The following is a 25,794-nucleotide window of genomic DNA, read 5'->3' as shown; positions in this document are numbered from 1 at the left end:
GAATATATTGGGTTCTTCATCCAATTCAGGACACGGATATACAAGAAATCTGCAATTAATATCTTCAAATATTTTTAACAACCCCCCCTAAACACTTCAACATCACATGGCAAATGAGAACAAAATATTCTTTTACTTCTTCCCTTAGTTCATGTTTTACGCACCACTGCTGCTTTTTATACAATTTAGAATTTGTAGAATTACAATTGCAGAACAAATGCCAGCTTACTAGCCTCAGAGCTTTCACTCACTCCTCACAGTTTTCATTAGGCAACTGCGCCTGGCTCAGGTGTGGATGAAGGTGAAAACTGAATAATGGAGCTTTGTGATTAGATTCTCTTTACCACATGTAATACACAACGCACAATACACAAATGCTACTCAGTTTAGGCTCACATCCACCTGCTGTTGTAGTCCTTTCAATCCATATGTTTTAGTCCATTTCAGACATGATCCCGTCACATATTATGTTCTGGTCCAATATTCTGCTTCAACTGTAAAATGCTGTTGCATGTTGTGTTGAGGTTTAACGTCTTGCACAGTCACATTTTAATTTTGCGACAATGGAGATTTGCAGGAACCTTAAGTTGTTGATGTGCACCTCCTGACAGCTAGCCATCATATCTCTGTACCCTTCTCTACCCCATCTGACTCTCATCATCCAGGGGCACCCTGCCAACACGCCTCTTTATCTTCAGGCCCTCAAGCAGGGCACATGGCAGCTTATCAAAGCAGCAGCACACCTCGGTGACCCTGTGTACCAAGCCGAGGTGCACGCATGCCACCAGGTCCAGCTCTCACTTTTTGATTTACCTTCTCTTTCCTACAACAACTTTTGAAACTAACACTCGCTATCTTATCTGTTTTCACTTTTTTAATCACCTATGGGATTACCATGTTTGACCACCTCCCTTATAAACCACATCTGTCTTCACTTAGTAGAGATGTTTTCTCTTCTAACTCTGATATCTCTCGCTGTGTTAGGAGAGGAATGGATGTAGTATTTTAAACAAATGAAAAGGGACATTGAGATCAGATAAAACATATTAAAATACACTGAAAAAACTCTTTTACGCAGGAGAATTAAACCCTACTTTTCTCATTGGTATAAATCATCAATATAAGCCTTTCTCCTGTCTTCTTTTCTTATCTTATTCACCTTCTGTTTCCTTCGTATTCAACTTCTGCATTGTGTTGTTGTCAAGATTTGATCGCTCCTGCTGAATCTTTGCAGCCCTCTTAACACCAAAGACAATAGTTGCCACTGAAGCCAGCACTATAATCACCAACAGGAATCAAACAGTACAATAAAAACACCAGGAAAATCCCTATTACTGCATGAATAAATAAAAACTAATAATGTGAAAGGGTTGGATACTTTAGCCAGCACGGCCATGTGTTCGGCCTGCTTCCCAAAAACACACTCAATCTCAATCTATTGTTAACGAAATGATTTAACAATTGGAAACAATAAAAATCAGTTTTAAGAAAATGGAAAGTCCCCCATATTTATCTTGCATTACTATTATATGTGTGCTTACCCTGCTTTTGTATCCTGGAACATATGTTTCATCTTCGACACCACCTATCTCTGTGTCTCTTTGTATTGACCTGATAAATCACCCTTGTTCGTCCACTCCTGTCATCCTTCAACACGCAGATAGAGATCAGTATAGAGTCTGTGTTTTCCATTCACCAGTGCTCATCATCTTTAAAGCTCAATCCTATGAGGCTAGAGACTCCTTGGGACCATGGCTGTTATGATTTATCCCTATGAGCAGTGGGGTAGTAAGAGGCAGAGTGCAGGGTATTGGATGGGGGGGGGTTCTCAAAAGCAATCTGTTTAATTCTGGATGGACAGGTCCTGCTTGAGGCATGATCTACAAGCCTGCAGTCTGATCTCACGTTCAGAGCAAATGTTGCCACTTAGCAGCCAGTGTACTTTCCACGGGCGTTTATCAAGCCGCGCTCTCCATACACTCCACATCACTAATGGACACTGTCAGATCAGATGGAAGGAATGAGTGAATAATTCAACAAGTAGTAGCTTCTAAAAGATATACAGCCCACTTAAAAATATCTACATTGCAAATGATCTTTTTAAAGAGGGTTGAGGTGAGCGATGTTTTTAATTCCGTGCAGATGGGATCCAAACACAGATTAAGTTTAGAAATATCTACTGAAGGACCGTATTTTCTAAACTGACAACCAAGCAATAAGAACATTTTTCACTTTGGCTGTTTGTTAAATGGTAATGGTGCTAGATGCCAAATCAGAGGATCATTCAATTCATCCTGAAAGGAAAATAAATGTATTACTTGTACCAATTTCATTGGAATTAAAAAAATGTTGAGATTATAAATAATTGAGATATTTCACTTAAGTGATCGCCAAGTGATTAGGATTCATGCTTTGCAAAATTTCATGCCAAGGAAATCCATCCAAGAGTTGTGGTCAACTGACCAACATTGCTACCCACAATAACTATATAAAAAAAACAACCCTGCAGTTTAATGTAACCTCATTAATATATATAGGTAAGAAGAGTATTTATGAAAAGGATTTACTGATAATACTCACTGTTTATACAGTAGATGCAGGGCACATTGATATACTTTCAAGGGGCTGTTTATAGTGAAAGTTGGATCTATTTGACCTGTCGAAGACCTTGTGAGGTTTAAACAGAAAACTTAAGTGGCTCGAGTCCAACCAAGGACCTCTGTTGCATGTCACTTCCCATATCTCATTTTCCTCATTTCCTGTCATCTCTCTACTGTCAACATGTAAATGAAATAAGAAATCTTGAAGGTAGATTCTGGCAAATCACAGTGTCAGTACAGTCACAGTTTACTTGTACCTGGAGGTGAAGTTGCATAGAGTTTAATAATCCTTACCCTTGTGCTGAAAGCCTTGAATGGGCTGCTGTCTGCATATTCAGTGGGATAAGATATGTTAAAATCGTGGCCACAGGTTCCAGGAGTAAAATTGAGGTGTTCAGCTGTGTAGATCCAGTGAGTGCCATCAGTGTGATCAGCAGATGGTTCCAGTACATATGATTTGCCTTCAAGAGAGATGAAACCCCTGCAGAGAGAAGAGGAAGTGCATGGAAAGATCTCTCAAAGGTTGGCAAGGTGCAGCATCATATCTATTTATTTGTTTTTGCATTATTCAAATACTGGAATTAGACTGAAAAATATCAGATAAATGAAAAAAAAAACAGAATATTAATTTAGATATAAAAGTGAGCCTGATTTATGTGTGACATCCTAATATAACCGGAAAAGATACATCATCAGTGATGAGTGCACTCAGTCAGTATCACGCAGTGGAATAATATTGGCTACCACTTGAATGAGCACTTGGCAGACATTCTGCATAGAGACCTACTATCTCTTAGTTTTTCCATTGTTGTGGCCATTGTTTCCTCTTTCTTAACTTTTCTCATGATTTAACAATGGCCTCTATGATTTAAAGTGACATCCTCATGCACTGGGTCTGAATAAACTCTGAGATTCTCACAAAACTTGCACAATATTCACAACCACATGAGCTCATACTGAGCTCCCCCAAAAGCATAAGCACTGCCAACGCAAACCAAAAACAATTTGTCTCAGAGAACAGGCCAAGCGACGTGTAGCCGAATCAAAAAAATAAAATAAAAAATCTGTCGTCGTGCACACAGGTTGCAGAAAAACTCAAGTAAATAAATAAATAAATAAATAAATATTCAGTCCAAGGTCAGCAGCAAGGGCGTCACAATCAGGCAAATCACTCAGCAGAGGGTTTGGCTGGTTCGTGAAAACATTCCTGATGGTGTCTAGTGGTATTACTGCAATCATTACTCCTGTCTGACATCTGCAAACACAGTCTTTCCAACACTGAAACTCCTCACTTGTCTAAAGCCTTACAGTATGTCAAGTTTAGCCTACTGCTTTTCAACAGTATACAGGGTTTCATGTCAGCTTCTTAGTATAGAAAAAAAACATTCGACAGACCTGTTGAAAACTATTCCTCAAAGCTGGCAACCTGGGACTTATGACATACAGGGGCTACTTTTAAGTTTTGCAGTTGCTACACAAGCTGTTATTGCTAACGTTAGCTATGTAGCGATAGCAAAACTTACAGGTAGCTCCTTTAAGGCTAGTTGCAGTTTATCACAGCATGGCTCTGTTTTTGGCATCATTTTCACCGCTTTTCACAACACTGTGCTCACCATTAACTGATAAAAGAGGTTTAGATTTAGAATCTTATTGACTTCATTTGAAGGTTGGACTAAAACTGAACACCAGAAAGTGTGTAACACTCCCTCATTGCACAGGAAAAACTCTGTGGATGCACAACTATAGCAAGTGAGCTAGACCAAAACTGAACAAGGAAGTTGGTCTGTAAATTGTTATGGATGTTATAATAACAGTCTGGTTAGAAATTTACTTTAAGTTTGGGGTTTGTTTAAAACCTTTGTGATCGTCTGGCTGTTTGTGTCTCATTTGAGACAATGTTGACTTGGACCTGACTCCAGTGAAGCTTGACTCATTTGAGACTTCAAAGCAAAAACATTCAAGTCTCATGTTTACTTGGTAAAAATCCAGGACCAATAAAAATGATGAGGACAGTGCCGGGTAGGCCTTACAGATGCATTTTCCATGAATATTTGGTTATGCGACCTGTCCGTCAAAAAAGCAAACAAAAAAAAAAAAAAAAAAAAAAACACAAATATATAAAAGCTATCATTTTAATGGTAAACATTCAAAGACCTGAACGACTTGTATCTTAATTATTAATTTACTTGTGAAGACTTGTGACTTGACTTGACTTTGACTTGCATTGAACGGCGTGCAATTTTGACTTGAACTCAAATCTGACTTTGTCCCAGACTTGAAAACACTTCTGGTATTACTTACATGAATGTGCCCTCGTCACCACAGCAGGGAGAGTCAGTGAAATAAAGCTTTTGCTTTCTGGCTGCTTCTGTACTTTATGACAGAGGCTTTAGCCCAGTGTTACTGGTACGACAGAAATTTAAAAAATGAGCATCTGACACACTTACTTAATCCCAGCACAGGTACTGAGGCTGACGTCCGAGTTGACGTGACCCTCCACCTCACCATGGTAGTAGCAGTTTGCCTGCAGAAATACAAACAAAAAGACTTCAAGATTTAAAATTCAACACAGGAAGAATGGACCTAATGTGAAAAAAAAAACCTGTTCAGGTTTAAACACAGTTCAACAACACCAGTCCCAGCTGATAAAGGTGAAATATGAGCCAATTAACTCCGGGGAAATAGCTTTTTGCAGGGTTAGCAGGAGCCATTCCCACTCATCACCACAGGCTAATGATGGCTGAAATCTGTGCGAGTTTCACATTTCCCTGCTCTTTGCTTGCTGCTGCATTCCCAGGTACCCGCTTTCATGGACCACCTGTCAAGCTGTAGCAGGGAGTAACAAAAGTGAATTAAAGCCATGTTTATTGAACCAGGCCTGGCAGCGAGAGGGTGGGGAGGAAGTGTCTGGTTTAGAGTGAAAACAGTCCTTCTGCTACAGTCAGACAGCCTTGCTCAGGTGAGGTCTGACTAGTGGCCCCTCTGCCATCCTGTTCTGCATAACAAGGAAATGTGGGTTTTCCACCCCTCTTTGACTGCCTCTAAATATAGTGTGCAGGCAGTAAATTTCAATGGCCAGCCTCCTTCAGCATGGCTAACCTCCAAAGGCTGCTGATTTTGCACATTAATGGTCTGAATGTGTGTCTGGAATTAAAGGGAATCCTTGCTTAATCTTGCATCACGAAACTTCTTCACAGTTATTCTGCAATAACCTATCATAATCCAATTCATGTTTTTTCACTTCTGGCATGAGCTACTTAAAGCAGCATTGGTAAAGGGTGTCTTTCAGTCTTACCACCCAAAATAAGGCTGAGGTTCAATAGAATTTTCTCGAATCTCATTGCTTAAACAATCCATCAAATCAATTTTGGTTTAGCTAAAGACAAGTTTACACAACAGGTTATAAATACTTTAATACTAAAACCTGCTTTAATCAATATTTTTCAGATCAAAAACAGATCAAATGAGTAAGTGTAATGTGAGAGGGGTCACTCATGCTCACAAAACCATGAACAGGTTGAGTCCATGGATTTTTGCTGGTGATGCCAAATTCTGACTCTACCATCTGCTACCATCCAGATTCATCAGACCAGGCTACATTTTGCTTGCCCAATGCAAATTTATGTTCTGGACTGACATGAGTGGAACCCGACATGGTCTTCTGCTGTTGTAGCCCTAACCCATCCAGCTCAAGGTTTGGAGTATTGAACATCCAAAGATGCTTTACTGCTGATCACAATTGTAAAGAGTGGTTATCTCAGTTACTGTAGCCTTTCTGTCAGCTCCAACCATTCTGGCCATTGTTTCCTCTGACCTCTCTCATCAACAAGGCATTTCCATCCACATAAGTGCCACTCACTGAATGTTTTTTTTTTTTTTTTGCTTTTCACACTATTCTGAGTGAACGCTTCTGAGTTGTGAATGAAAACCCCAGGAGATCAGCAGTTCTGAAATTCTCATACCAGCCCATCTGGCACCAAAGCCACTGAAATCACATTTCCCCCCCCTATTCTTATGTTTATCAGAAGACATTCAAGATGTGAACCCAAAACCTTGCAAGTCACCTATATGGCCACTTTCCATATCTCCACCTAGAGGTGTGCTGAAAGAGAACAATCCATTACACTGAGGTAAAAAGGTGCACAGACACGTCAACCCATTACATGAAATATGAAATTTTAGTGCAGTAGGGAGGAGAAGGCCTGGTTTTATTACACTCAGTTAATGCTACCACCTCATGTTTCTTTGATGAGATCATGACTGTGATGCATCGATATAAGGGATAGGAATAGACTTTCTGTTTCTAAGGTTTTTGCAGAAAGAAATGAGCAGGGAAAGTGCTAACGCCTTCAGATCTGAAATAAGGAAGATTAATAACTAATACCCAGGTTATTGAGGGAGGCAACCTGTGCGTGAACATTGTTTATCATAACTATGCATTTATTATTCCAAGTGAACTCCTTAATATCCATGCTAGAGATTCATATTCCCAGTAGGTGGCTTTTGTTACAGCACATGGCACTAATTTATTGTATTATATATGGACGGATTTAGTGAGAAAGGGAGAGGATGTAAAACAGACAGAGGGAACCGAGGAAGGGAGGGCTGACTCATGCTGAAGTCACTCCCAGCAGTACCTTGCCTTTGACACAGAACTGAACCCTCTAGATCCCCTGCCCAGATCACTATATCAGTCTCCTCCCTGCCGTCAGGACAAATAAATTAACTACGGATCAGTCTCTCCAGATCTGGTTGTTTCCAGTAAAAAGACCCTCCCATGAAGAGCTGGCTGTGGTCATGAGAGAGGAATGAGAGGAGGTCAGTTAGTTCCCAAGTTGGTAAGGCATGGAGCAGGTAGATATAGGCAACCGGCAGTGATTCATACAGCTTTTAAAACTTTCCATCCATCTTGTGCAGAACTGATTAGTTGATTGGAGCATGACACAAAATCACTAGGAAGTCATTCGATGTAAACATGTGGCAAAAATGCCAGACATCTGCTGGTTCTGGCTTCTCAAATGTGAATGCTTTTGACTAATCCGTTATTCTTGATGCTGAAAACACCTGTTAGTTCTAGTCCCATATTTATGCATCCATCTAACCATCAATTCACGCCATGTGCTAGCTATCTAAGTCATAGTCTCAGTGTATCAGAGTCCACCCTGAGCTGACCTGCCACAACTTCTTCATTGTCTCTGTGCTCTGGAATGGCAGCAATTCTGATGAGCTGGCCGAGCCCAGCCAGCAATGGTCCAGCTCCAGTCTCCAGTGGAAAACATTGTTCATTTTACTGTGTGGGTTGGCCATTATTGAATTACATTAATCTCCTCTTTTGTGGATTTCAGCCATAAGTAGGCCACGCATTTTGTACACAGACCTCACAGGCTGTCTATTATTATGCTTTCTGGTTATCTGAACAGAAATTAGACGTTTAATTGCTTTCCAAACTGCAGATAATCATATCCCTGAAATCAGGCAAGCAGGTGGAAGCTTTGAGGCGTAGAAACTGTTCCACATGATCCAGCCACATCATAGTCATTCATCACAGTGTAGTGCATGTGTTGTTTCCTAATAATTGGGCTGTTTCTGAACCAAAATAAACATCCTTCAAGAGAAGAATAATCATAAATACCCTTCAAGAGAAGGATATTTATGGATCCATGGAGGATGTTTTCAAAGACCCATTGTATTTGAAAGCAGAACATTTTTTGAGGAGCTTAATGAAGATGAGAAATTGCCATTTACAGTCTCCAGAATCACAATAGTGACGCAAATCACAAGAAACTGGAAGAAGCCAAACCCCAAACTTGAGCAGATGGAAAAACACAATTCAGAGAGTAAAATTAATTAAGTAATTAACTCATTACCAACAAAAGAGAAGAAAAAAAGATGACAATGTACCCTGTTGGAGCTTTGGTCAAAAGCTATGCACAGTTAGTCATTTGACAGACTTAACAGATGTATTTTAGATATAGAATGTGATCTCAATATAATAAGTACTAAGCTCATAAAGTACAATGATAGATGCTGAATATTATATATCAGTGTGACTTTTGAAGTGCACGTAGATGTTCACTAATTCAGTTTTTTCAGTTTTCAGTTGCAGACCTGTGTAACAAACCATTTTGGGGACGGGTTTATGCTTATCCATTATGAAAGACTTGCGCTGTTCCCTCAAATTGAGTCTGTTCTCTGACCTCTGTCCACCTTTTATTTCATCAAATATGAATCTGCTTGCAGACAACGAAAATGGGCCCACTCACCTACACGGGCTTCTTTATGCGCACGACTGCCCAATTCCAGGAGGTTTAAAAGTAGGTCTAACTGCAACATCAATTTTTCTTTACTTCCTCCCTGACCCTAATAGGAGCACAATGAAGCAGAACCCGACAAGAAGAACAGCCCCACAGAGGGTCAACATTCATAAAAGCTGCTGGTTGTGTGATAAAAAAGAAAACATCACAGATTCAAGATCATAAGTTTGTTGTGTCCGCTAAAAAAATAAATTAAATAAAATAAAAAAACCAAACAGAAAATAAAAAGTTGTTTAAAGCATACCGTGAAGTTGTGAGAGCCCGTGACCGGATGGCCATCTTCCAGGTAATGGGTTTCTGTGTAGTTACTTGCAAACAGGCCCCTGGAAAGGATAAACAAAGACAACAAACACTCAGAAGTGACCCTAAAGGGCTTTATCTGAAAAAATCAATCACAGTGTCTTAGGCCATTCCACACTTCCAGACCTGCATGAAAGATAAACAGTCTGATGTGATTTAAAACTTAACCCCACTCTGAAAGAACATAAATTGAACTGAGCAGCTGTAGGTAGTGGGAAAGAAAACAGATAAAAAGGCTGCAGTTGCGTATTCTATTAAACCACTTTCACGCCACATGCATGCACCACGAAGAAGCATTCAATATCAATCCATAACTCATTGTGATACGGCAGAACAGTAATTAGCTTACACATTGCACACAATAATGAGCAAATGGACATTGTAGTATGATCTGATAGAAATGCGAATGGGGAGATTACGTTGACAGGAATACGGTGAAGAAATCATTTTTGGTTCCAGATGGGAATCAATAACGCTATAAAGTGACTCTTTGAGGTAATCAAGTGATCCATTTACAGTTTATGTCTAGAAAGCACAATAAATCAACACAACAAATCTCTGCTGCAGGCAAACAGATGGATGCTGCACTGCTCTCTTTCCTTCTTACAATTCCTTTCCAGTTTTCTACGTGGTTACTGTCATGTAGGGCTGGGGAGGTTACCACATGACTGCAATCCTGCGGTACCACCTGCCTTTTTCTCTAATGTTAACAGAGCGCCAACTTATCTCTGGCAACACTTAGGCAACACTACTGTTCAGACGCAAAGCTGTAGTTGCTAATGCTAATGCCGATGCTAACGGCATAGCTCTAGGGAAAACAATGTTGGTCTGTTGGTTGATCTTCCATTAGCAGCATTAGCAGCATCCTCATGGTATACTAGCATGCTGCCATTAGCATTCAGCTTAATGTGCTGTTGCGCAGCCGCACAGCGCTGGACGGCTGTCGACTCTTAGTCTTGTTAATTAAGTTTATCAGTAACCTCATTTATTTTTTAACAAATAACAGCTCCTGTTCACAGTTAAAGCTTTCCAACAGGCTACTGCTGTAGGGCTTTATTTGTAAAGTAGCTACAGCTTCCTGCAGACCAATGTGACATTAGCGAGCATTAACACCTGTGTTAGGGTGTGCAAAAGAATATTTTCTCTCTATTTTTTGTCAGGAAAGAGAGAGGAATCGTAAAAGAAGAAACTGCTATGATGTTTTCCAACTCTTCACCAGAGCAATAACTTTTCATTGTCCATGTATGTTTTTGGGAAAACTAATCACACTGTACCCACATCAGGGAATCTGAGGACAGTTCCTCGCAGGCAGCTATGGTATGTAGCCAAGACATTCTGGCGGAAAACTGCCTTGGAGAAACTATCAGTGTTTGGGACATACTGAACATATGGATAAACAATGGAAAAGTGGATAGTGCCACAATAGTTTGCTTAGAGAAGTTTATTGGGACACTTGATGCATTTCCTTTGTGCTGTGGCTCATTAAAATCCATTCCAACTGTTGCTCAAGTCCTTCAACCAGCAAAATACAAACCTTTCAGAGCCTCCTGTGGCCTTTTCAAGCCTATATGGGGTGATAGGTATGCTGTGCTGTCCTGACACCTCGAAGACAAAAACCTCTATACCAGTGCAGCCATACTATGATGTTGGCTGCCCTTCTCGCCACCTAAACAGGTTATTGAGCACTGCTCCTTTCTCTAGAGAAGGACACTCAGCTGTTGGGACGATGGATCAACAGCAGAGAAAGATTAACAAACAAAGAGAAATCCAATAAAGCAATGTGGGTCGATTATCACAGCATGAGCATATGTGTTTGCGTTCGTGATTACAAGTGAGGATGAGAGTGTTTATGTGTCCATGTACTGTACTCACAGCGAGCACATGTACAGTATCACACTGCAGGATACCAGCAGAAGGTTGGCTGGTGCTAATCCACAGCAGAGGAACAAACCTCAGCAGGCAGCTGGATTCTCTTACTGACCTCACCACTGACAACCCAGCTGGGAGTGTCAGCTGTAACAACCTGGGGAGGGGGGTTATTTTGTTTGGGAGCTGTCAGCATGAGACACAATGCTTCCCCGCCCTCTACTCCTCTGTAGAGCCAAAGAGCTGGTAATAATCATTGGATCAAAGTGAGGCCCGAGAGTAGAGCGCGCCAAATAAAATGATGTGTTTCTTCAGTCTTAATTAGGTCTGCGCTCTCGGTCGGACACAGAACCTCAACATCTGCCCACAACAGACAATCCATTGTGGTGAGTGTGTGTATGTGTGTGCCTCACTGCTTGTCTTTGCACTCTGGGAGAGTGTGGGTATACAAGAACATGTCGCAGACACCCATGTGTCATCCATATGTTACTTTTTTTTGTGACTTTCAATGAATGAACATGGGAGGGATGTTAGTGACTTGCTTAAGGAGAGGAAACACAGTCGTTGCAGGAATTAAACCAATGTCACTCCAGGGTATCTGATCAAATCTTAGAGGATCACAGCAAAGACATTAGCTAATGGCACCAGTCTGTTTAAAAGGGAGAACGCAATCCCTGCCTTTGTTTTCTGCTCATTTAAGTTGACGCTCTCAAATGTCAGAGCATCCTTGAATGCACCAGCAAGAAGAGTTTTCAAAACAGCCCCGGCACAACTGCATTTAAGCATATCATGATAATTATTGGCCTCCTTGTGGTGTTTCTAGAGGAACAGAAGCAGAAGTTGTTTCCATCTTTGCAACTTGCACAGGTGTTCTCAAATTTTCTACGTACTGTGAAGCAGTAGAAGTGCCAAAAGCAGGACAGGGAGGACAGTGGTGTGTCAAAACAGATGACTGATCATGTCACAGATAAACCATCGGTAGTAAATGAGAGGCCAGGAGTTCAAAAAGACAGGTTTGTCACTGCCAATCTTTGGCTGATATACTGCTGTTAATGCTGACCTTAGCACACCACTGGATTTGTAACTGATTTGGCTTGTCTCTACCTTCTAGGCTAGTAACTCCTTCAGTCATAGGTTCCAAGATTAGGGATTTCCTGGCAACTGTGGCAAACACATGTACCTTCATGAGGAAATGCAAATGCAAATATATCAGTGTTCAGATGAGCATCTGTGTGTTGCTTTAAAATAGACTCAGACCACTTAGACCACATGAGAATTGCAATCTGCACAACACACATGCAAGGAAAACATACCGTGGAACATCACAAAGACTATTTGCGACAGTGAGTTAAAAAGTGCAGAAATACTTAAAGGTTCATCTCATCCCTGCTGAGTGATGAACTCCCGCCAGCAGACGATATAATTTGTCTAATTCCATGAGCCCCCTGCCCCACATGGCAGCAGCAGTTCACTATTTATCAATCAGTGGGAAGTTAATGAGGCATGGGGGAAAGAAGTGGACAGGGGGTTGCGCCCCGCATTTGAAATGCATTACCCACGGGACGGTACCAGCAGGGCTCCATCTGACTGACTGACGGGGCGTCGGCACCGGAAAGAGGCACCATGAGGCAACAAGAAGATGCCACGTTTGGGTTGTTAATGCCACCGAACCTGCCCCGAGTGTAGGCAGCCTGACACCTAGGCAACCTCAGAAACTGTAAGTGTGACACAACAGGAGATAATATCACTGAATGTTTTTCTACTCCTGCATGAACTTGTCTAAAACTCTGACAAAGAAATATTTGTTAACTTCTCTGCAGCAGTTAGACAGGTGCAATATCCATAATTACAGTTGTTATGTTTACATCTTGTCATGCTGTCTCCGGGCTGAAAATAGCTTTCTGAAAGAAAATATATTAGATGAGGGAAAAGAGTCAGATTTGCCTGTCAGTAGATTTGACAACACAGACAGAAAGACAATGAAGTCACTTCAACCTAATCCTGAGTGCCAGCTACTAAATGTCATTTCTCTTCTTCCTGCATTAAATTATCATATTCTTTCTGTTGTATCTCTTCAACATTGTCAGCCTCATCTGTCTGTCTTTGTATAAGGAAATAACACCAGGATTTACGCAACGTCTTATCTAAATGGAATAGATTCACATACAGAAATAAATGTCATGACTAACAATTCCAGCACATTCCCTGCAGTGTAAGTTGTAATTGAGACAATATGATGGCGCTAAAAGGGAAAAATTAATCACTTTGGTGATTTATCAACAAATTCCATCTTTCTGCTACATGTTTCGTCATTGTGATTGTTTGTTCTGCTTGTATGCGAGGGGAGTAAATGGAGAGATGTGTGAGATATATTAATTGCAACAGGCCTGATGAATTGGAGTCAGCGCCCTAATCAATCAAAGGCAAAAGGGAGGTCTCGTTTGTAGGTTTGTGCTGCATATGACCTAGAAAGAAAGATCCTGACTGAATGTCAAACATCCCATCAAGCAGTCATGCAGAAGAAAGAGTTTTTCATCTTTTATATGCTAATGTACATTGTTTTTTTTTTCTTTTTATTGATTATGACTCAAGATTGTACATGCAGTCTTGTCTTAAAAACTAGAGCTGAAACACAGTCCCGCACAGGCCATAAAAACATTCTCCATGGGAGAGAGGAGAGTTCAAACTGCTTGGGACACTTTTGATCGAACTTTGGAAGGACAACAAAACGCTGAATTGATTTTGTGACTGCAGGCCAAGATGAGGAAGGGAAACCTTATTGTGAGAAAGAAAGTGTTCCCTATAAAACTGCTGTCAGGTGTCTTAAATACAGAGATGTAGAGGCAAAAGTGTGAGAAAAATAATCTATAGTAGAATCGAGCTTGCCCACGGTGTGGGCATCATAGATCTGTTCTATTTGGCAGAATGAAAAAAAAAACGATTTTTTTTCAGTCACTAATGTGTTTTCAACTATTCTCCCTGCTCTCTTCACAAGGTATCCAACCAGGCTTAGCAAAGAAAAGGTTAGCGCTCATGCTGCGTGCCATTTACCTTGGAAGTCAGAGCAGGGAATGATATCACACCCGAGTTCACTGTGTTCCAGTACAAGTCTGAGGCTTGTTCGTATTGCTGCTTGATATTGTTAGCAATGCCAGTTGATATCAATGCACAGTATATCCAGTTGGACAGTGTTGTGTGTACATCTGAGACACAAATAACACAGAAGTGCTACTAAACAGCTTTCACTTATGCACAGAGCGGCCATCTTGATTTTCGAGGTCGGGGTTGTGAAGTTCCCTGGACTTTCTCAGTCGGAAACCTGACTTCATGTGGCGTTTTAGTTGAAATATCTGACTGAGAAATGGGAAATTCTGACTTTCCAATTCGAATGACAATAGTTTAAGTAATTTAAAAAACAGTGACTTCCTTTTCTGGATTCCATAAGATGATGCTAAATTGCTAAGATATGCTAAATTCACTTGCTATGGTCAGTACATTGACACTATAGTCTTCATTACCATTGCTGAAATACAAGCTGGATCAATGTCCAGTGATTTCGCTGTCACAGGCTCCGATGTGTCTCATTAAACTCAGACAACCTAATCAGGGACTTCTGGACGAATCCTACAGTTAACTATGATAAATGAGAAAGTCAGCATTAGGCCTCTGGAGAGATGGTAGCTTTCTAACACTTGCAAGCCCTGCTCTGTAACGGAAAGTTATTTAGAACAGATGTAAATAGAAACATTTAGAGCAGATGAAATCATCATCAAAGAAATACGTTTCTCGTAAAACCTAATCTAGGAGCTCCAATTAGTACATTGCATTTCAACATAGAGACTCATGGGGCAATGTGGTAGTAATAATGTCCCTCTGCTTTCATGTGGCAAGTGGCAAGAACCCAGCTTCACTTGGAAAAAGTGGGATCATGTGCATGAAAACCTACATTAGCGCAAAACCCTCCCCAGGCCAAAAAAACCTTGTCTGAGAGTTAGAAACATTTTTTTCCAGGAGCAAGGGAAGAGGGCCAGTCTTCCTGGCTGTGATCTGTCTGACATCAGGCAGTGTTGCGGGCCAGTGCCAAGTAGAGCAGAGAAGCAGAATTCCCCCTGCTTACCCTGAGCTCAATGCAACTCCCAGTCTTCACGAAGCATGTCATGAACAGACCCGTTGGAGCATGCTAGCCAATGATTTCTGCCCAGGAAGGAGGGAGGAAGGGGAAATAAGTGCAACAAAAGTCAAGGCAGATGGTTTTGACTTCATTTATATAAGCTGCCATGTTCAGTAGCGATCTAACACGGAGCTCCGTGGCACCCCAGCCTCTACAGGCAACATTCAGTCCAGCAGCGAAGGTGACGAGGCAAAAACACAAAAAGTGTGAGTTTTGGGGGTTTTGGCTTGTGTTGAAAGCGCAAAAACTAAAGGTTCACATGTTTATTTTACACCGAAAACAGCAGGTCTGGTTGGGTTTTGTCTCAGTTTCAATCATAACAGCCTTATTATGATTCTTTACACCTGTGTGGCATCCCGGGGCGGTTAATTGGTCAGTGAGATGGTCAAACAGAATAGCCATTAGCAGTGGTGGCACGCAATTATTGCAGTGACTGTCACCTAGAGATTGATGTGCTTAAGCCCAGGCATGCCCCGTGAAATCAATAAAGTGTCATCTCTGCAATGTCTGCTTGATGGATGACTCCACGGGATCCCAATTACAGAGACGAGATGATGAATACCACCCCAACAATGGATAAGATAATTGGAATTAGGGCAGAAATGCAACACTGATCTTTGATAGTGTGTGAAGATGAAGATTGAGACTATACCGAGATACACAAGCCTGTTGGTTACTATCAAAACATGGATTGTATCATTTCTTAAATGTTCTAATTTCTTTTCTCACCACTACAACTATGCAGCTAAAAAGGTTGAGTATGTACATGAAGTAAGATAGTGTGATCAGTGGACCAAGAGGAAACAGATGTGCCGTTAGCAACCTCAGATTTCCAGGAATCATCCGGTGTGGACATACAAACTAGAAGGCTGTCCTCACCAGAAAACTGACATCTTAGGTTACGTCCACACCACTACAATTTCATTTTAAAACGTTTTAAAACAAAATTAATCTCCATCCAGATGTCCGTTTTAGCTCCATATCGGAAATAATCTCCGTCCATACTAACACACCTGAAAATGCATATCACATCACCATTCACCTACACTGGGCAAGTGCATACCAGTGTAAACGGGAAGCAGTTTATCTACTCTGCAGTTGGTTAATAGGAGAAAATACTACAAATGTGGAGGAGCAAAGACAGTTGTAGCTTTAAAATGAAGGATTTACCTGCACAGCAGCTGCTAGCAAAGACAACAAGGTCAGCAACGCTTGGACTTCGATATGTTGCTTTCACCACTGGTAGTTGAGGCTGATATGACCCAATCAGGGAGCAACTGAGGGTGTCTATGTCATTGTTTCCAAAGGTGTCTATTTTTGCCCATTCAGACAACAACAGAACTGCAGAGTTTACAATTTAAAACAGGTCCAGCAGTGCTTCCAAGTCCAGTCTTCGTTTTAGGGGCTTGAGTACTCCAGAGTAGTGTGGACGCCAGGCATAAAGGTGGCAAAAGAGATGCATTTTAAACCTAAAACCTAGGAGCATGGAGGTAGCCTTAGAAAGGCCTGTGGTTATTGTTTTCCATTAAGCAAGCTCTTAGTGTTGTGAGAATAATGACTCTCTAAATAGAAAAAGGCCGGACTGGCATGATACCTTTAAACCACCACAAAAGCTCTTAGGCAGAAGCTCTTTGTGGATAGTGGTTGATAACCATGACCACGATCTTAACCAAGCAGCAGTTTCTGTTGCCTTCACTTACTGAGATTTTAGCCACGGCGGGGGGAAGACCAGGATACGTTCATGAGTTGTTTTTGGGAATGGTCACATGGGTAATGGGCTTGGACAGCACAGACAAACATGTCATTTAGGTATGAGGACTTGTTTTCTATTAGCTGTCCCTCACATTCACCATATTATGGGAACACTTCTGTCTATCAATGCACCACATTTCAATGTGGAGTGACACACAGTCTAATCATTCCAGTCTGACAAGAACAATGAAAATGGAATTAAATACTGAAAAAGTCATGTTTATTTAACTTCTCATTGGACGTCTGCTTGTAGGACTTATCTCAGGGATGTTGTAAAAGTCACAAAAGCGTAACCACACACAGTGTCAAACGGGGTAACTACAAGAAAAGTGCAACTTTGACTCAGATATAGTCTGTTGTTTTTACACAGAGCCATACGACGTCTCTTTTTGTTCCTCTGCCTGCTGTCACTTGTCAACATGTGACATCATATCACATCTGGCTCGTATGTTTTTCGCTTACACCCACAGCGTCTGTCACCCAAAGGCATGCATGCACACGCCAAATGGGACAAATGGTGTCTGTGCCAACAATCACCCTGCAAATCATTATCTTCCGCTCACTGACGGCTTACAGCAGGGCAAGCCTCTCTTTATTTCTCCCCAAAAGACATTAATAGTCATTTTATTGCTCGTGATATCACCGATCCCCGAGGGAAAGGGAAAAGTAATCACATGTGACTAATCAAAGGCTGTTGATCTGCACAGTGTGAACTCAAAATGCTCCACTTCAGGTCAAGTAGAATACGAAGCTTAAATATTCCTTATGCTTGCAATTAGACAAATGATAACAATTAAATTTAATTGGAAGGAAAACAAATAAAAATATAACAAGTCTTGGCAGTTTGTCCCAGGTGGATTTTTCTTCTCCTCCTTCTTTTTTTGTGGCATGGGATAGTGACATCTTTATCTGAAACTAATTATACCGGGTGCCAAAGCAGCATTCTCTCAAATCGCCTTTGTTGCTGTGGATCACTGGAGGGGAGATCCTTCATCCTGCTTTCTACTCCTATCTGCCTGCGGGGCTTCTGTTCCTCTATGGCAGAGAGTGTGCCTCTGCTCTGTCTCTTCATCTCCCTCAGGACCAGCTCCGGTTGTGTGTCTGCGTGTGGGGGTGTGGGAGTGTGGGAGAGAGATGGAAAGAGAGAGAGAGAGAGAGAGAGAGAGAGAGAGAGAGAGAGAGAGAGAGAGAGAGAGAGAGAGAGTGTCCTTGCTTGTGTGCATGTGTTGGTAGCTCCGTGTGATTTATGTGCGTCCGTGTGGGAGCGTCTGTGTGCACTTGTACATATGCACGCACCACTGCATGTGCTGTTTCCACAGCGAAGATTGTGTTTGTGCTCCACATACAGGCTCATGGCTTATAGATCATGCAACACATTCTTTTCTTTCAACACTGTCAGCAAACCACAACACCCCCGCCTGATTTCTTAAACTACTTATTTAAGTCTCTGGGCTTTTTACATTGGCAAATCACAAGGAAATATAGAACTGTGATGCTTTCCTGAAGTATTGTGCAAACTCTAAAACAAAATGTTTTCACTGGAACTAATTTCTATCGCAGAAATAGTCCCAATAATCTGGGTTATAACAAGGACACTACTCCTGGAAAAAGAGCATTTGAGTGTTTTTTTAAAAAAAATACTGTCGGCGTCACAAACAGTTTCATTCATCTCCATTGTACTGAGGTGGAGACAGAAATCTGGGTTAGTGGGCTTGATACCACAAGTAAGAAAAATTTATTTTTTGTAATTTGGTTGAAACAACCCTTTAGACACTTTTTTGATATTCATGTCGTCTAGCCTGTAGCAAAATCAGGAACTACTGAAAGCCCACATATGGAAATTTACAAGATTTAATTTATATTCCCCTCTGTGGCTACATTCCAAGTGGAAAGAATAAGCTTTATGTGCAACTTCAAAACAATTAACTGCATCACACATTTCTCTCTCTATCTTTTTTTTTTTTTTTTTTGCTTTGTTTATTTTTGTGTGTGTGGTTATTTTTTTTTTTTAGATCATTATGTGGGTTAAGGCTGAGGATGGGAGGAGGTACTGAGATGGGGTGAATGCAAAGTCATTTTCAGGACGGGTCATGCTAATACAACAGCTTCGAGCTTTCCCATTAATTCAAATGCTTTGCAAAGAACTGGCCCAAGGCCTGTAGCTCACGCATCTATATTCATTGCAAACTCATGCTTGAACTAATGAGCGACTAGGGAACTTCAAACAATCAAGACTATCATTCTTTTCACAAGGTAAACGCACATACACAGAAAAAAAAGCAGTATTTCAATTAATTAAACCTGTCTGTACTTGTACACCCTCCTCCTCTTCCTTTCCGGCCCTGCCTCGCACGCCCTCAGGGAAATCAGACAATTAAGGACTGCATACAAATTTACTCTCCCCTCCCTTCATGTCTTTCACCCCTTCTGATTGTGTCGCTGACAGAGATGTCCTCCCTCTTTCTAGTAAAAGTCTGCTTTTGATGTATTAGGTGGATTTGCGGTCGCACCCTGACCCCGTGCTCTTTTAGGAGATGACTGACAGGAGAAGGTTACAAGATCAGAGATGGAGGAGCCGGAACAAAAACAACTGAATCATTTAAAGAGATATGAATCTTTAGAGTAATGAGTGCAAGATCTGAATCCTAATGCGTTTGCAACAGGTGTGGTCTGTACTAAGACAAGGAATAACATGTCCAATTTATTAAGCAACACAATGGGTTCCAGAAATCTCTACAATTTTTCATTACAACTGACTTCTGCAGTGAATGCCGACGAAAGACTCTATTATGTCACACTTCCTCAAATCAACTCTCACCACATGTTTCGAAAAGTTGGTGATTGATTACCCAATAACTCACCGCTAACCCATTGATCCTCCGTGTTCCCCTTAAGGCCTTAAGGGATGCAGGTCCTGTTGTTCAGCTGATCCACCAAAAGAAGTTCATCATTACTGGCTGTCTCTAAGAGACTGTTTGTAAACATCACATCAGGCAGCAGCGCGTGCAGATGGTGCACACAGCTGGGGCCTGTTCTTTTTTTTTTTTTTTTTTTTTTTTACAGCATTGATGACCCATCGAGCATTAATAAAAGGTGAGTGTGTGTTGATTTGCATCCACACACAAGGATATCCATTTATTAATTTTCATTGGCACTTTGAACAAAATCGACTGCCAGACCAGCTCAGTATCAAGGACTATAGAAATGCTGAGGTTGTGAGTCACACACAAGCCCCTCAATATTTTCATATTATCTATGTGAGTTTTCAAGTGTGTTTCTGTGAATTTCATTTCCCAACATGAAGGATGATGAAACATCCTCTTCACACTGCTCTGCTGGAGAGTTGAATCTACTGAATCCCTTATTTACTTATTCATTCAATGGCTTGAACATATTGAGTTTAAAAATACAAGGAATCATCCAATCAAATTACAATAAATAAACACATTTGAAATTGTACAATGTGAAAGTGAGTGTGACATTTTGGGTGATATACTCATTTGGTTTCTTACCCAGGGTTAGATGTGTATATACACTATGGAGGCAGAGCCAGCAGCTGGTTAGCTTAGCTTAGCATAAATACTGGAAATGGGGTGAAACAGCTAGCCTCAACATCTGCCTAGCAGCACATCCAAAGTTCATTAATTAAGTCTAATCTCGTTTTATTTTTTTATTTTTTTCCATGAAAAACTGGAATGTATATTTGTCTGTTTGTGACTGTATGTCAGATTATGTGTGGAGGTATTTCCTGGTTGGGTGTAGTAACTTCCTAGAGGCTCCACCTTTTGCCTGAAAATCTCACAGTGATGACAAGTCTCCAGATGCTGGCACCAGCTTCATACTCAACTGACAGATATGAGTGGCATCGATCTGCTCATGTATCTTTTGTCTGAAAAGCGAATGAATGTTTTTCCTGAATTGTTGAACTACTTCTTCAACATATCTTAAAAAATCCCCGAATGTGCAAAAAAAAAAAAAGTGTCCTCAACAGCAGCAGCTATGTGCCTACATCAGACAACTGGATTTCCTGCCAAATAAACAAATGGCTTGTTGTTTTTCGGGAAAGACAACCTATAGCTGTTCTCTCTGCTCATGTGTCAACGAATGCAGTTTCCTGCTTAACCCTGTGTGAATTTACAACCTACCCGTGACCCCTTAGCCTCAGAAACCAAACTCTGTTGATGATTTTAAGGCAACTGTGTCATGGACTCGGGCCTCGATTCCACAGGGTCCCTACACCCCGAAACACTCCACAGCCTCTTCATCAAACCCTGGCAGCCCCTATTGTTGTTGGCAGCTCACTCCTGTCCCCAGTGCTGGAGGGATTAGGTGAGAGTGAATGAGGAGGAGTACAGGGGCCAACCAGTGGAGACCCTGCCGTGTCCCATATCCCAGCAGGGAGTTGCTGACGGCAAGAAAATAAGCGAGGAGGGGAGAGACACGGAGGCAGGTAGACAGAGGAGAGGGCTGACTGCCTTCACACCTCATCTGACAAAGCAAAAACAGTCCAGTCCAGTCATCACACATCCTTCCTCTGCCTCCGTCTACTCCCTGTGTGTCCATCTCTCAGCACCGTGAGGCCACCGAGTCGTAACCTTAATGACGAGTGGGATGGGAAACGAAAAGCATCTGCTTTCTGCATGACAAGGAGTCAAGGGAAGACTTCGTGCTCCAGGTCCCTGACTTTCTCTGCACCATTTCCTTTTATCACGAAGCTAAATTTAGCGATGAAAGAGGCATCTGAACTCTAACTCCTACACAGGTTTCCCATTGAGTCTTGCACGGATTTGAAGTTCTAAATGAGTCAAAAGCAGGAACACAAATGGGAAAAAATGAAGATGAATTCACCATTTTTGGAGAGGTTCATCGGCAGAGGTTTTTTTTTTTTTAGAGCAAGAAGGGGAAACTGCTGCTGGTGTTTTTTTGCTGTGCTAGTCAACTGGAGCGGATGCTGTTTTTGCTTTCCATCCAGCATTCATTTTTCACAAGGACAGTGCTCTGCATGAGCATGTGTAGGGCAACAGATGGAGGAAAAAAAAAATCAGCAAGATCAGCTGAAAGAGACAGGCTTCCTTCAGCCCAAATCTGACCGTCTGACTGATGACCACGCGTGGCTTCTTCGCTCAGTCAGTGACCCCAACACGCAGGGAGAGCTGGTCATATGAAGGTCAGTCAACTGTGAGAACGGAGAGAACAGGATGGAGGTCGAGCAGAGCGAGCGTTCCCTCTCGGCTGACATTAACTCACACTCACTGTAACTGCAGCAAATCTATTTGTCTGTCTGTCAGAGGGAGGGTGGAAGCCAGGACTGTGAAGCCGGACTGATTATCTTTATGGTCAGCAGCCACAGAGGTCAAAAACTTTGGCTGCTTTTGTTTATTCCATTTGGCACCCCAGAGCCTTGAGAAAATGAGATTTCACTTGAATTTATGGACAGTGTTTGCTTAAATAGGTGAAAGGGAGAGACTGTGAGCCAGAGAAAAACACAGAAAGATGGATAATCTGAGGGAAAGATCACACAAAAGAAAGACAATGAGAGAGTGGCCTCAGCTAACACATCCTGAAACGAACTTTAGTGCTACAAAATCCTCCTCTTTTAAAGACATATTTGCATGATGCAGTGTCTTCACAGGTTCTTTTATTCATTTGTGTTTTCTGAACATAAAAAAAGTTTGGTAGTTGTTGTCATATAATCACAGTGAATAATCTAATGCAGAATGAATTTTCATTGATTTATCTTTCTAATTTTAAAACCTAAAATGCTAGCAAAGTATTCAACATGAGGAAGCACACCAGAAAATGTTATTCGCCCATTTGTTTGCAGGATGAAAGTTTTGTGATTAAAAAGACCAATTGTCTTTTTACAATAGTGTGCAAAGGAATATGCAGTATTTATACAGTTTAAAGTGAGATTTCCATGTCTTTTTTGATTATAAAGCAGGTCTAGGTTCTATATTAATACTAGGAAAGTATCAAAGCGCTCAGTCCACAGAGAAATGTACACAGCACATATTCAGAAACTTTGCCTTAAAATGAGCTGTCAGGACTTCCATGACTTTGTGATGTCACAACGTGTTTACGTGAAATCTGCTCAGACCCTCTCTTCTGATTGGCTCACTGATCTGTTGTTGCTAGAGCTACAGGGAGAAGCCTGAGATGGTTTTTGGTACTTTAAACCACAAATATATCTTTTTATTGTTATAAAAACTTCAAAGAAAACACTGGAAAACAATGGGGACCTTTATTGTCCCTTCAACCAATCAATAGATGGCAACAGGTGCTCTTTATTGTCTTAATGTGTTATAACATACAATAGCAATACATGTGTGAAAGGCAACAGTATCATAAGAGGCCTACCCAATAACAGCTTTCAGCTGAGTGATACAAAACAAAATGTAATGCCATTAATGAAATGCCATGTCTGATCGAGCTGTGGTGGAGTAAAGAGCAGACATGCATGGATAGAAACTGAGGTCAAAGCTTGTACTTAAGAGAAAGAATTTTTCTGAACAGATTCACAAGAAGGATGGAGAGTTGGAAATAAAGAAAATAATATGTACTTGCTTTTTATCAGCCGTCTGGAACATGTTGAAAAGCCTTGCAATAAATGTTAGTGGATAAAGCCTTACATTATGCTCTATTAAACGTTAGACAGGAGTTATATAAAGGTATGAAAATGAAACACGTGGCCTATTTTACCCTCAAAATCCCCTCTGTTCATAACTTTTAATGCATCCTTATCCTAAAAGACGCGTAGGCGCCCGTTTAAAATAACAGACATGGCATTAACTGGTAAAAGAAAATGGGTTATTGTTCAGCCTTGGAGCTGTTACTTTAACACCAAAATCTTTCTTGCACACCGGGTTCAGAATAATGCAAGAAAGAACTCCTGGAAGATGACTCATACACAAGATGGAAAATAACAGGGGGAGGGCTGTCTAGTTGTCTCCCTGTTTGCTGTTATGGTGCAAAATCAGTCCTCTTGTTTCTGGAAACCTGAGCCCTGCCTACACAGCAGCACCCAGTAAATCCCAGCTCCTATGGCCTCTCACAGGTTGGTCGCAGCCTTGTGTTTACAGAAGCAAGTTTGGATCCAAGCTATGGAAACACAGCTTATTCCCACTTCCTCATCAGCTCATCAGGGTGCCTGTGAGCAAGGCACCAGACCTCCAGCGAACTATGTTAAATGCATGATCTGAATAATTTGACTTGTTTTAAACTGCATTGTTTTAATTTCAAATGCATTTTAAATACATTATACTGCTCAATGACAACCTCCATCACAAAGAGAGGGCATCTTTATCTGCAGGACCCTAAGGTGAGTGATGGCTCGTCCTCCAGAGAGAAACCGCTGTTTACAGTAGGTTTTACTTGTCTGTGCACTTTGTGGTGAAGAGAGGATAAGGAATAAATCTACCAGCTGGAGTCCTGAGACCCCTGTAGTGTGTCTGGAAAAAGGCTCAGAGTGGAGAGAGGAAGGACCCCTAACAGGCACAAAAAGTCTTTTCTGACAAGCCAGTGAGTCTACATTAAAAAAAATACATTGTTCACATCATAAAATGCTATTTCATTTCTAACATTACAATTAATTCTAAATTAAAGTACTTATTGTACTTACTGTAGTTGTGTTTGAGCAGAAATTGTCAAATGAGGGGAAAAGTGATCAGGTGAATAGTTTAAGCAATCTTAAAGGTTATAGTTAGGATGGAGGACTTCACACCAGTAAAAACACATTTATATATACACACACACACACACACACACACACAGAAAAAACACAATGTTTGAAAGGATATGATGCATTTGCATCTCACTCTTCTCCATCCTGAGGGAAGGGACAAGCCATTCTTGGAGCTTTCCAGTGTTACCGGGTGCCTCCTAATTAATTAGGAACATGGAGTGGCGAGTCCACCTTATTAATCACTGCTCTGAGCTGGGAAATAATTGGAGCTTCTGAGAAGGTAATTCAAAAGAGGAAAGCTCCTTCCAAAAAAATTCCCTTTTTGAAGGAAGCAGTTAAAAGGCGCAGGCTCTGGACAGAGACAAGCCCAATTCCAAGGCTTGTCTTTGAAACTAATGAATCACAGTATATCATGGCCTTGCAGCCACAAGGGTAGCAAGGAAGGTACAAAGGCGAGAGTTAACCTCAGCGCATCCTTCGCTGGGAAATAAGGTTTGGTGCTTCTGAATTTTTGAGCATGGTGCGTGTGTGTCTGTGTGTGTCTGAATCTTGCTGATGAAAGAAAGTTTATGTGTTTGTCGGTGGAAAAACAAATGAGCATTAGTGTAAGCAGGCAGTAAATGGACTTAGCTCTTTCTGGCCTCGTGACATGATGCACAGTACATGCCTGCCCGTGACTCATTCACCCACTATACATTTCTATTTATGATGGGAATGCAAGGCTAACGTGTCACACGACAATGCAATTACTGTCCTGACCAAGCTACACATGAAGTAATCAAGAGCAAGGCTGTCATTAGATGTCGTCTCCATAGTGATTACAGGAGAATAGCAGGGGGAGCAGATGTCCATGTGTTGTCACTCCAGCTCCACTTTTACAGCATGTAAGGATCCTGGGCTTGCAAGTAACTATGGGAACAAAGTACTTAATGGGATCTTAGCAAGAGGGCTCTTCTATTTTTATCAATCACTTATCAATCATCAAAGATTTGCAGACTAATGTGTCTCAAAAGGAATTGTTGAGTTTTTTTTATCATATGGTAAAATCACATTCGCACTTCACAGAAAAAAAGGGTTGAAAATTACAACTAAGATTTGAAAGTATGAAAA

At 41.2% G+C, this 25,794-nt stretch overlaps 1 protein-coding gene across 1 annotated transcript in view; it reads right to left on the bottom strand.

Annotated features, from left to right (window-relative positions):
- LOC139608735 (disintegrin and metalloproteinase domain-containing protein 12) overlaps window positions 1–25,794 on the bottom strand; it is a 72,929-nt gene that overhangs the window by 27,302 nt on the left and 19,833 nt on the right. The window contains exons 4-6 of the mRNA XM_071462758.1: window positions 9,159–9,237; window positions 5,048–5,124; window positions 2,895–3,081 (exon numbers count right to left, since the gene is read on the bottom strand). Coding sequence (XP_071318859.1) covers window positions 2,895–3,081; window positions 5,048–5,124; window positions 9,159–9,237 — 343 coding nt within the window. The remainder of the gene's footprint in view (window positions 1–2,894; window positions 3,082–5,047; window positions 5,125–9,158; window positions 9,238–25,794) is intronic.

Source organism: Trachinotus anak, unplaced genomic scaffold (genome assembly GCF_046630095.1).
Source record: "Trachinotus anak isolate AG129_WGS33_773 ecotype Australia unplaced genomic scaffold, CSIRO_AGI_Tana_v1 ptg000025l, whole genome shotgun sequence".
Taxonomy (NCBI): domain Eukaryota; kingdom Metazoa; phylum Chordata; class Actinopteri; order Carangiformes; family Carangidae; genus Trachinotus; species Trachinotus anak.
This window is presented reverse-complemented; position numbering and strand designations above follow the sequence as displayed.